The sequence below is a fragment of the Xiphias gladius genome, chromosome 14 (assembly GCF_016859285.1).
Source record: "Xiphias gladius isolate SHS-SW01 ecotype Sanya breed wild chromosome 14, ASM1685928v1, whole genome shotgun sequence".
NCBI lineage: Eukaryota > Metazoa > Chordata > Actinopteri > Istiophoriformes > Xiphiidae > Xiphias > Xiphias gladius.
Genome location: NC_053413.1, coordinates 14,415,518 through 14,428,516, shown reverse-complemented (window position 1 = coordinate 14,428,516; position 12,999 = coordinate 14,415,518). Strand labels below are relative to the sequence as shown.

Sequence of the window (12,999 nt, the reverse complement as noted above, 5' to 3'; positions counted from 1 at the left end):
TGCTAAAACTCCCAAAATCCCAATTTAAAAAAACAAAACAAAACATTGCACGATAAGATTTGCCTAAACATTAAAGTACATAGGAAGTTTAGCAGTAATCCAGATACTATTTGAGGAAAAATGGTTACTGTTACAGGTCACCTAGGTGACTGTGTTAGATGCAGCACAACTTGTAATGGTTAATGGCCTCTCTTGATTTTATGAACAGTCACAACACAGTTGAATATAGAGTCTATACATGGAAGTCCTGGGGGGTATTGGCTTTCCAATTTGTGTCCACCAGGTGGCAGCTGCGATCACAAGTTCAAATACGATTCTCTGGGGATTACACACACACACACACACACACACACACACACACACAGGAGTCCAACCAAAGTTTTTTTTAATGGTAGAAACGTGAGCTTTTATTTCGTAGGGCTTCTGAAGATTTTGGCAGTTTTGCTAAATAACTTAGAGACCCACTGCAATATTTTTATGATCAGTGGGTCCTAAATAATTATTCAATCATGTAATTGTTTTGGACATATAGATAGGAGTCGTTTTCTATGAGCCCTTGTAATATTTCCATGTTAGTTTGGTTGCATGACTGCTCGGGACTATGTTGTGCGGTTCCTAGATCGGGTCTGCTCGCTGGGGTCACTTTTCAGCTGGAATTTAATTTCAACATACAGAATGTTTACACTGTTATCAACCAGAGAAGCGCGGGTGGATGTGCCGGACCTGAAAGGCATCAGGATCCATGTAACGCGCAATATGTGTCTTGGTAGGAGTCTGGGTATTTCTATGAGAAATGCGCTCTTTGGTGTCACGGACAGTGCGTGGGACCAACTGGGAATGATAATAATAAAGGAAAGAAACATTTAGGCCGGCTAAAATATTCACCGGCACACTTGCATTTCTCAACACAATCCCCTTAAATAATGAAGGAGCAAAAGTTAAAAGCCCGGGTTTATCTCAGGAGATTAAGTAAAATGGGAATGTTAGAATAAGGACAATCCTCGTCACAGTTTTCACCTTCGCCCCATTCAATGAACGTTGGGTCCGTAGATTGAAGATGACCCCCCCGCATCGTGCCGCTGGCCTGGCAGCAGCACTGAGCCCTGGGCCGCATCGGCGCGAGGGAGAGCGATTCTTTTTCTCGTGAGCTGTTTCATTCATATATATTTTTTTTTTTTTTCTCACATTCCCGACCGTGCTTTGATTGAGATTCTGTCTGAGCAAATCGTCTGGACTTTCTCCACCGGCGCACCACCTTCCCCCCGCCCCCGGCCCGGGTGACGTCGCCGCTCGCATATATAAGCGGAGGGAGCCGAGCTCAGACACGCCAGATGGAGACGGTTGGCAGCGGCAGGCGCATCGTTACGCTCCAGACCAACTACTGAAGCGAATAAGCGAAAGGGATATACACACACACACACACATATATATCTACAAATAGATATATATATATACATACATACGAACTGATCAGTTCTACCACTGTGTCAAATGGATACCGGCTGTTTCACCGCGGCGCAGCGTATTTCGTGCCACACCATGAATGCGGATTTATTTAAGCCTGTTCCGGAGCGTGGACCCCAACAGTCCTCTGCCCCAGTGAAAACCAGCAGGAATAAACCCGAACAAACCAAGCCCGAGCTGGCCCAGGTGGTGACAGACTCCAAGACGGGGAGATCCTACAGTAAAGGGAAGCTGTTAGGAAAGGTAAGATTTTATTTTTGCCTACATGTGAATGTCTCGCTTCACAACCGGAAGCTTTTTTTTTTTTTTTTGAGGCATTTTATCTGAGGCGACAGATGGATCAAGAATCCGTATTTAACAAATGGCTGTTTCAGGTAGATGCGGAAGCTGTCGGTGATTTGTTTTTTTGAAATCCATCATCGGCTTTATTTCCAGGTGTGTTAGTTATGCGGGAATGGGGAATGACCTCGTGGCGGATGTGACCAATCTTCCCCCGGCTGTGCGCGTCACTGCTGAATGAATGAAGCTCAAGGTGTGCCCGGCTCCTGAGCGCACGCATGACCGGCAACACCTTAGGAGACCCGAAGTTGTCATTCGCGAGACTCCTCGCCTTTAAACGGCATCCCAGACGAGTGTTAAACCAAAAAAGAAAAGAAAAAAGAGAGAGAAAATCGTCACAATGTCGCCGCCGTCACGATTTTTGACACAGTATGTGCAGTGTATGAGTGGAGCGACCGTATCAACGTGTTGCTCGTCATCGATACGCTGCGTCGGGCGGGCAGCCAAGTCGTCTTTTTTTTTTTTTTTTTTTTTTTCCTTTCTCTGCTGCCTGCCGCAGAGCTGGAAACGTCTCCGTCAATTTCACGGTCAATGAATGCAGCAGCCTGGTCTGCCTCGTCCCTCATGGCCCCCAAATCTATAAAACTCCCGATTGCATCGTGGAAAAAATGAATGAGCGAACATGATATTTGGGGAGTGACTGTCGGTTTTAGAAGCAAGTCAGAGCATCCAAGGCCACAAAAGATGCTGGTTACGTTGATCATAAAATGATTCATCTGAACGATTTACCACTTTTTTTTTTTTTTTTTTTTTAACAATTAAAAAAAAATGTCTAATCCTGGAGTGCATATGTCCTCACCTGCTTAAATGACTCCTGGCCTCCACATTAGAATTGGCTAAACCATTGCTGATTTATTTTGAATAGATATAGACATTGGTCCTCGGATCAAAGACTTGCCATTGAGGCAGATTATTTATGGCCATTGCAGGTTTTCAACCTGCTGCTTTAACTGATCAGTGTTTGTCTCCCCAAAGGGTGGCTTTGCCCGGTGCTACGAGATGACAGACCTCTCCAACAACAAAATGTATGCCGTGAAGGTGATTCCACAGAGCAGGGTGTCAAAACCACACCAGAGGGACAAGGTATATGATCATACCCACTTGATTATCGGTGTGTATCGCAGGGAGCACATTGCATAAACTGACGTCAAGGGTTTGACACGTGCTCTCAAAATTTTTGACAGATTACCAATGAGATCGAGCTGCACAGGACCTTGTCACACAAGCATGTGGTGAAATTCTCTCATCATTTTGAAGACCAAGAAAACATCTACATATTCCTCGAGCTCTGCAGTCGGAAGGTGAGACTTCAGAATTCTCCAGAACAGTCGGCACAGCTTGCATGTGTTTTGCTTGCACCTATGCAGCTCGCCTAGTGTCGCTCTACGGTGGTGCAACAGAATCAAAAGTGTAGTCATTTATTCATTTATTTATTTATTTATTACCCAGTATCATTACATCTAGCGGTCAAATAACTATTGATGTAGAGTCCCAGGCACCTACCTCATTTCTATGCCACTGCGGCTGTGTGTGTGTGTGTGTGTGTGTGTGTGTGTGTTATGTGGGTGCAGCAGTGTTGTACAGTCCCACTGATGGATGCGGGGTTGACAGTTCACTCATTGCTTTGTCTCTGCAGTCCCTAGCACACATTTGGAAGGCCAGACAAACACTCACAGAGCCAGAGGTGCGATATTACCTCAGACAGATCATATCTGGCCTCAAATACCTCCACAGCAGAGGCATCCTGCACAGAGATCTCAAACTAGGTATGTGATCGTAATGCTGAAACCATGGCGTACGCACAGACAAGCATCCCAGGAATCTGCTGTGACTTTGGGCAGGCACATGTTATCTGTGGAATGCTGACTGGACAAATGTTTTTGTCTCTTTTAGGCAACTTCTTTGTCAATGAGAACATGGAACTACGGCTGGGAGACTTTGGCCTTGCTGCCAAGCTGGAGACAGTCGAACAGCGGAAAAAGTTAGAATTTTTCATGTTTTTATTTTTATCTATAGGTGTTGACCACAAACCCTCAGATTGAAGAAAAAAGTATTTGAAAATTATTATAAATGGCTCTTGGAAAAATTTCTCTCTTAACTCTATTAAATACCAATTTCTTATTAGATTTTTGAAGTTAAAGCCATACACATTACTTCTTGAGGGGTATCCATATCTTGAGCATTGTAGCATTAATAGCCATTTTCTAGGCTTGCATAATGCACATAGACCTAAAACCATTACATCAGTTATTAAGCACATTCTTCCTCCCACCACTTCCCCCTCCTCAGTAAGTACCTAACTAAACCGGTTTCCAAGTAGCAGTTGAATGTAGCGCATAGATCAGACTTTCAATACCTGTGTGACACCTTCCTGTGGAATAACAGAAGAATGACTGACTGTGACAGAAAAAAAAAATTTCAACCACTACTTCCTTGTCTACATGATAAATTTACAAAACAGAAAGTGAACAGAATAGTTTGAGGGATTAAATCTATCCTATACTTTTTTCAGAACAATTTGTGGGACTCCCAACTACTTGGCCCCTGAGGTGCTCAACAGACAGGGCCACGGCACAGAGTCTGATGTTTGGTCTCTCGGATGTGTCATGTGAGTGTTTTTGTTTTTGTTTTTGTTTTCTCTTTTGCTAATTTTAACCCAGAGTTGGTTGCTCTCTCCAGTCATGTAAAATAAAATGTGTCTCCTTTTGGAGCTACATGCTTTGGTTATATCTTTATCCAATCTTTCAGTGTGGAAATGAGGAAATTGCACTCGACCAGTAAGATCATGTTAAGTGGGGATTATTATATTTTCTCTCGATTTGACAGTTGCCTTGGTTTTGCCTAATCAGGTATACGCTGATGTGTGGCAACCCTCCTTTCGAGACTCTTGACCTGAAGGAGACATACAAATGTATAAAGGAAGTTCGGTACAACCTGCCATCCACGCTCTCCCCTGCGGCGCAGAAACTCATCTCGGGCATCCTGCAGAAAAATCCCAGCGACAGACTCACACTGGATCAAATTCTCAACCACGAATTCTTCAACAAAGTATGTCATACTGTCAGTTTAATGAAACAATAATCAAATGCTAATGCTTGTTTGGGGGTAATCTCACATCAGTACTTGAGGTATCGTTGCCTTCTACTTCCCTCTTGCATCTCCCTCACCTTTTTTGTCTGCATGCGCTCTGCCTCTTTCCTCCTCCTAGGGTTTCACTCCTGATAAGCTTCCCCCCAGCAGCTGTCTGATGGTGCCAGAGCTCCACCCCCCCAGCCCTGCCAAGAAATTCTTCACTAAAATGGCCAAGAGCTTCTTTGGCAAGAAGAAAGCAAAAGGTAAACAGCAGTGCAGCCATCAAGTCACCAACACAGTTGAAGGCTAGGCCATTCATTGTGCAATAACTTGTCCATTTGTAAATGTAATTATAGAGCCCCTCTTATCTTGTTAATATGGTTTTCTTACATGAGAACTATCATTTTAAAACATTTTTTAAATGAAACAAACAGTTTTATTCAGTTTTGGTTTTCCTTAAAGCATTTTTAAGAACTACTGTAGGTATTTGAACACTCCCATTCTTAAACGTATTTATTGTGCCTACAATGTACAAATCTTGTTGTTGCAGTGGAGAAGATTCCATGCGAGGAAAAAGATGACAAAGACATTTCCAAGCTGGTGTCTGGCATCGTTAAATGTTCAATCAACCGCCAGATCAGCTACAAGACAGTGGGAACCAGTGAGGTACATCTTTTTCTACTCTTTTTACTTCTGCAAGGAAAAAAAATTGTGGTCTTGTTTTTTTTTTTTTTTTTTTAAATAGGGTAATTCCAGCTACTAATGAAGTAATAAAGTCCAAGAGCAGTTTTCAACTGGTCTTAAATCTGCAGAGAGAAAAATGATGTACATATTTTCATGACAGACATCATCAATTTTATGACTGATAATTGCTTTGCATCAAGTGTTTTGAAGTAAGCTTAAAACCTTGCCAGCATGTTCATGTAAATGGTAAAAACATCTTATAAATTAAACTGCGATGGAAACGGGGTGAGCAAATGTCTCTTTTAATTATGAAGGAGAGCTGGAGTGTTCTCCTCAGAATAGCATTGCAAATACGAGCTTTGAAGACCATCTTGGACAGACTGAATATGGGGCAATCATATCATTTGAACAATGGATACAATTTTTAACTAAAGATATTTCAAAAGATTCATCTTTTTTTTAAAATGATTATGGAAGGTTTTTGATGTTAAGCTTTGTTTCGCTGAGATTGCACTATGAAATGTTGTATCGTCCCAAAAGTCCTTCAGCTTGTCAACAGACAAGTGAAAGTAAAAGGACAAATGTAGCACAGTTTATTATGGTGGTTGTAGCAGTTACTGTTCAGTAAGACACTGTTCACGTACACTTATACAGGCCAGTTTTTGTAGTATCAGGCTACTGTATACTTGGTTAAATCTATCCTCCTGCTTTTTCTCCACTACAACTTTCTTTTTTTCTCGATGTATTCATTTTAAAATATTCTGATTCACAACTGGAACTGAGACGAAATGCTGCAACAGCAGGAGGCTCAGTTAGGCCAGTCCCTAATCAGGGTGGTCTATCTGCTATTCGTTGTAGTACTCAAAAGTACCTTGTTTACTTTTTTGTGCATATTGTATGCTCTGCAGAAAAACATGTCATGCTAAGAAACAGATTACTGGCAGATAATTTAAAAACAGATTTGTGGCAATATGACACTAGAAACTACATATCACATCAAAGTTGCAGCATGCCTGCGAGCGTACAGAAGGAAATTGCGGTACAATGGCAGTAATATCCTAAGAATGAAATAAGTTCATTGTTAATTCTGTGGTTACTTTTACTATCACTTTTGTTGTTTCTCATGTCCATGAATGTGCGTTGAATTGTGTATCTTGTTGCTGCTCAGGTGCCTTCTCCCACCAATCAGCTGGTCAGCTCTGTGCCTCTGGAACAGACTCCTGCTGAGGAGGAATCCAGGAAGTCAATCTCTCGCTCCTTCAAGGGCACCATGGCCAGCAGCAGTGAACGTAGGTTTCAGTACTTCTTTTTTGTGTGTGTGTGTTTGTGTTTTTTAAATTGCCTTATCTTTTATTCTTTTGTAATCCATGTTTTGCTTGTTTTCTCTCCAGCATGCGAGGATGTGCTGACCCCTGCAGCTGTTGCTGAATCGGCCATGAAAGTTCTCAACAGCTGCCTGACCACCATGCCTGCAGGTAAGAGAGCACTAAGCAGAGTGAGGCATGAAAGACTACAAGAGTACTTTTGGCCTACTGCTTAATAATAATCTTTGGCAAGTTAGTTCTGATGTGTGCTGAGTACCATTTTACAATCTTGCCTTATGAAATTTTGGCTAAAGAGCACCAAAACAGCACACACATACTGCTTCACTATAGTCTTGTAACAGGAACCATTTCTTACTTTCTGTGGAATGAATGATGCAGAATCATTCAAGTTTAATCTGCCAGATCTTTTCCTTGCCTAAGCCATTGCTATAAATCCTCCATTTACGCAGGATTATTATTGTTATTATTGTTATTATTATTGTTATGCTATGAAATTGTTCCACAGTCCCTAACGTGTTCATCTCTCTCCAGCCACCAGAAATCCACCCTGTTTGTCCAGACCACAGTCCTTCCTGTGGGTGACTAAATGGGTCGACTACTCAAACAAATATGGTTTTGGCTACCAGCTGTCGAACCAAAGTATCGGTGTGCTCTTCAACGAGGGAACACATCTCAGTCTTTGTGACCAACGCAAGTAAGTGCCTTAAGAGTGGGCATCATGTAATCATCTACATTGTTCATAGGACTTGACTATTATATAAAGGACTAGACTTGGCCAAGTAAATTGTCTTCGAACTATGCTTACAATTTCTACATAGCCAAAGTACTCACTCCCTGATCATAGGTTTTTGATCATAATTAATTGGAATTTTGAGGGAATATGTCTTTTTAATTTCAAAATTTGTCTTCATCAAACAATTACATTTTTTAAATGTCGCCCCCCCCCCCCCCCTTTCAACAGGACAGTCCACTACTGCTTGACCAACAACAAACACTTCAGTTTCCCTGCCAACTCGCTACCTGAGCAGCTTCGTAGCCAGAAACAAATTGTAGAGCTGATGGCCAACTACATGGAACAGAACCTCATGGAGGTATGAAAAAATGTGAATGTTAATTTTTTGGCTGTAGTCATTAGTTTGTTTAATCAAATACTAAATGATGATCATGTGTGTGTCATAATTTGAAAATAATTGTTTAAAAGTTCCTGTGAAGAAAAAACCTTCATAACTAAATTCCTGTAGTAGATTTTCAAAGTTGTCTAAGTGCAGTTACATAAGAATTTAACCTGAAATCAAGATCTAAACTGAATGTTTTCTGTCCTTTTTCAGGGTGGAGATCTGCATTGTGAGGAACAGGTTTCAGGTGCTCCTCCTCTGCTGCTTCAGTGGGTGAAGACTGACCACGCTCTTGTCATGCTCTTCAACAATGGCACTCTACAGGTTCGAAAATACTCAAACTCTATAGAGTCCTAGATAAATTTATAAAACATGATGACACTGTACACAAAGTTACATGTGACAAAAAAGTTAGTCCTATGCACTAACCCTTTTTGGTAATGGTTGTATTGCATTATGGCCCCCCTCTTCTTACATTCGTGCTCCGTTGTCAATCCTTCCAGGTTAACTTCTACACAGACCACACCAAGATCATCCTGTGCAAGTCATCGGATGACTCCTACTTACTCACCTACATCAGCCGGGAACGCGTCTCATATACTTACCTCCTCAGCATGCTGAATGAGATGGGCTGCACCCCTGAGCTACGACATCGACTCCGATATGTGGTGCAGCTGCTCCAACACCATGCTGATGCCTGAGAGCACAGCTCTCTGGCTCCCAGGCTGCCTTAGCGGCAGATGCCTTAGCGGCAACCTGACTGGTTGACACCTTATTCTTAGGCAGCCTGACTGGTTGATATAATTTCTCAAGGCAGTGCTAAGAGGGGCTGAGAACTGTTCAGTTGAAGGATGGAAGGCTGCTCAACTCCTCTGGGCAATATTTTTGACTTGACTGGTGCGTAGGCTGCTGAATATCAAATTGATTGACCTTGAAGAACATCAAGTAGTCAGGAAGTTGCCCAATGCAGCATCTGCCCAAAGGGTTTGTGCCTCTCCAGCTTATGCCTCAAAGGTATCACCTGGAAGGTACTGATACCTGAAATAAGAGACTCCTACTTGGCCTGAAATGATGGATTCCTCACAGGCAGATACCTAAATGAACACCCAAACTCCCAATTAACTTCCCTCACTCACTCAAAACCACTGCTTCTTGGCTGGATCTTTTAAAGCCACCACACAACCCTGCAGCTTTCAGCTTCCCTTGATAGCCGATAAGCCAGGCATGGTTTCTCAAAGGTTTCTAAACACTAAAATTGTCCTATTTGCTTGCAACGGAACAAGGATAATCTTGCAGCTGGAATGCTTTCAGGCTCCATTTTCCAAAAGTATTTTAGCAACAAGGTCATTTTACACCGTTGACTTGCACTGGACCTGTGATCTTACAGCAGAGATGCTTTGGGAAGAAGTGTGGTTTGACTGGGGAGAGAGACCCTCGTAACCTTGGTTGGTTTCTGGCCTCTTTGGACTATGGTGCACACAATCATTTTTTTCCCCTCCTTTTTAAACAGATTATATGAGCCAGCTATAGGATCACACTACGATCTTGACCTTACATGCACAAATAACATTTCTGGCCTTATTTGAAGATGGTGATGCTAAAGTTTAGAGAGTCATTGCTTCTTCTGGTCCAACCTCACTTTTGTCTTTTTGTTAGGTAGTTATTGGAGACAAATTTCACTGATGTGGTACACAGCATATTAAAGGGGCTATGGGAGCAACACAACTTTGCACTTTTTTTTTTTTTTTTTTTTTTCCTTTGTATATTCATCTGGAAAGCGAAACCTTTTACTACCACTTGTTATATTTTATTTGTTTTTAACTAGATACCAAAAGGCATTTTCTTTGTTGGTTTTTTAAAATGATTAAGTTTTAAATTCACGTACAATAGGTGAATGTGTGTGCTATAAACGTGCTGGTAAACAAAACTGTTGGAATATGCGGGTTGGGAGGGTGTGGGGGGGGGGGTAAAAGTGCCTTTCTGAGGGATGTCTGTTTAGTGCAATAACAACCCTTTGTGAATGTCAAGCTGGATACAAACAAGATTCGAGATGGGTTTTACAGGTGGGATTTACTTTTGTACTTTGAGTCAAGTTTAAAAGTAAGTCCACTAGCACTACACTCTCACTACCTGGTATAAGCTTTTAGAACAACTGGTATCATAAGTATATATCCCAGTAATATCTACTATGAAAAAAGAAAACATTGTACTCCGTTGTACTGTACTGTAATCCTTATCGGTTTACATTGCTTTCTTGACGCAGAGTTGTATCCTAAAAACTGTGACCTGAAAGTATTACGTACGTGTTTTCAAAAAACCCAACATTGTGAAAGCCATCTGCCAATTCAGAAAATTCTTTATTTTTTGGCACATAATGTCGTGTTTATTTATTTTTTATTTATACATGTTTTTTTATTTATTGTTGTGTAAATGTTACAGTCTTGACACAAGGAATTTTGATCACTTTTTTTGTATGTAATGTAATTGGGGGAAAATGGGACAAAAATAAAGTTTATTGAAAATGAAATTGATTTGCACTCATTGTTACAGGCTGAAGCATGTTTCATGTTCATTTGTCTTAATTTTAAAGTAGACAAAGTAAATTTGAAATGGTATCTGGCATTCACTCGATAGACAGTGATGGCAGGATGAGTGGATCATAAGCGTACCTTTGCATGACTTGTCATGCCCATAATACTGTCACTAGCAGTTAATGCCTCATGGTCACTGTTTGCTACAACAGATATAGTATTTGCCATAATACATATTGTATCACTTTACCACGGTTGCATATAATACTTGGTGCTTTATTGTATTTCTTTGGAAACCAACCTAAGCTTCACATATACTGAAATCCATTTTTTTTCTTTCTCCAGGTAAAAGTTTGGGTGGGTCAGATGGACAATATGTAATTATAACAGTATTATCTTTCAAACATTAATGCATATCCCGCATATATGGTCAATTTTGTTTTGTGGATCAAAAATCAAGGCAGTTTGTAAAAAAATGCCAGCCTAATGGCTTTTCCTTTTGCCAGAGGTCCTGGAAAGAACTGTCCTCTCACTCCATTAATTTTTGTGAGTGTGTTTCAGCTGTTTTCACTGGCTTTGAGGCTTTACAAGGATGTTATGGAATGGCACTCTGAATAAAATTGCTGTCTATGCAGACGATATTCTTGTATATTTAGAAATTATGCATGAACTGACTCTTGTTTTCATGAGTGAAATCATACTAATTAAAATAAATGTTGTCCCCTGATTACTGTATCCGCTGCAATTCTACTCTTATTAATGCCTTGTCAAGTAGTTAATTGAAAGGTAAGGAAGTCTGCAAGATCTGTTCAATGTTGCAGGAAGCCGAGGAAGAGAGTAAAAATAATGATGGTGCAAACTCACAAGGGCAGCCTTGGTAATGCCAGTAAACTTTAGTTGGGTATGCTGTGACTGTTCAGTCTGGGGTTGACTCACATATACTTTGATTCAGGTTTTATTGTGGACACTAGGATCTATTTCTCCACCTCTTGTGAAGCTTGTTGAGTGGATGTAAGTTTAACTTCCCTGAGAAAGCCAGAAACATTTCTATGACTTATCACATCACTGTGGCAGAAAACAATGCATCCTGCTAGCTTCCCACAATTAATACATGTTAGGGAAGACTGGCAAGACACCTTAGAGTGTCAGAACAGTGTTAACCGCAAGAAAGTCTTGCAACAGATTAAGGTATACTCTGGTTTTGAAACTACAAAGTTAAAAATGAAAGAATGAAAATATATTCCTATCCCAATATGTTATGTTTGCAAAAACACACATACATTACATTTCACCTGATGAAGGTGCATTGCCAAATGTTGTAGCTGTACAAAACATTCTGTTAAAAGTATCAATTTAGCAACACCAGAACCAACTGCACCTTAACTACATCTCGTGTGTGCTAAAGACATCGAATAACAAACATCAAATGACACAATACTACATAATGTAGCCAGTGTGTGTTGGTCTAGATCCTGGGCTCTTCTTGGTGGGGTCAGTCCTAAAGGAATTTGCCATTTCCTTCTGATAAATGTGGAAAAAAAATACAGGAAGCCAGTGTAGTCATGTTTTATCATGTTCCATGTGACTCAAAAACATCTAAAACCAGATCTACTTCCTACTGTAAGAGACAATCTGTTCTTTAAAAAAAAAGGATCCTCTAAACATGACTATTCTCATTGCTCTGCAGCCTTGAGCAGTAACATCACTGACACCTCTAAGCAAGTTCCTCACCAGAGTATCTATGCACTGGCAACAATAACTTCATTAAGTATTTTCTACAGTCCAAAGCTTATGTATTCCATATAAAAGCCTGGTACAGACATGAAAAATTAAGAACTCTAAATAGTCTGTTCTGTTTGACACATTACACTATAGCTCATTGCAGTGTCAGAACAGCCCAGTGTAACTTCATTTAGTAAACAGCATTAAAGGAACCAAACATGTCAAAATCTTTTCTTACTTTTCTCACTATAGTAATTTAAGGTGATGTAGTATAAAGTCTATCAGGGAAATTAGTAAACACAATATTTATGCATTAATGTAGGTAGAAACCTGCCACACAAGGTCAGAGCATCATCATGACTTTCATATAATGGATTAGCCAAAAAAAAAAAAAAAAATTTAACAAAACAACAAACAAGAAGATCACACAAAATAGTTGGGGGGTATGATTTTACTGTTTAAAACTTGTGAAGCATGTTGTATTGTCTGTGCAAGACAGGGACACATTTTTTCCGTTTAGTTCCTGCTAATAGTTTACATACCTATGAATACCTTGAAAAGACAATGAGTCCAGCTGTTAATTATACAATTACAGCTAACATCCGGTTCAGTATAAATAAGTGCTGACAGAGGGTTAGTAAACTGTCAGCCACACTTGGTAACATTACCTGATGCTGACCTGGCTGCGATGGAAAAACCTGTTAAAAACCTTATAATACTACTCTCTACATGTTGCTACTCTGGGGG

General features: G+C 40.5%; 1 protein-coding gene across 1 annotated transcript; it reads left to right on the top strand.

The window, feature by feature from the left end:
* Positions 1 to 1,339: 1,339 nt before the first annotated feature.
* plk3 (polo-like kinase 3 (Drosophila)) lies at positions 1,340 to 10,526 on the top strand. The gene is made up of 15 exons (XM_040144303.1): positions 1,340 to 1,707; positions 2,779 to 2,886; positions 2,988 to 3,104; positions 3,440 to 3,569; positions 3,697 to 3,784; positions 4,316 to 4,411; positions 4,653 to 4,851; positions 5,012 to 5,138; positions 5,426 to 5,541; positions 6,728 to 6,848; positions 6,951 to 7,034; positions 7,416 to 7,578; positions 7,846 to 7,975; positions 8,213 to 8,323; positions 8,503 to 10,526. The coding sequence occupies exons 1-15, from the start codon at positions 1,492 to 1,494 to the stop codon at positions 8,698 to 8,700; spliced, it is 2,004 nt and encodes a 667-aa protein (XP_040000237.1). The 5' UTR covers positions 1,340 to 1,491; the 3' UTR covers positions 8,701 to 10,526.
* Positions 10,527 to 12,999: the final 2,473 nt, after the last annotated feature.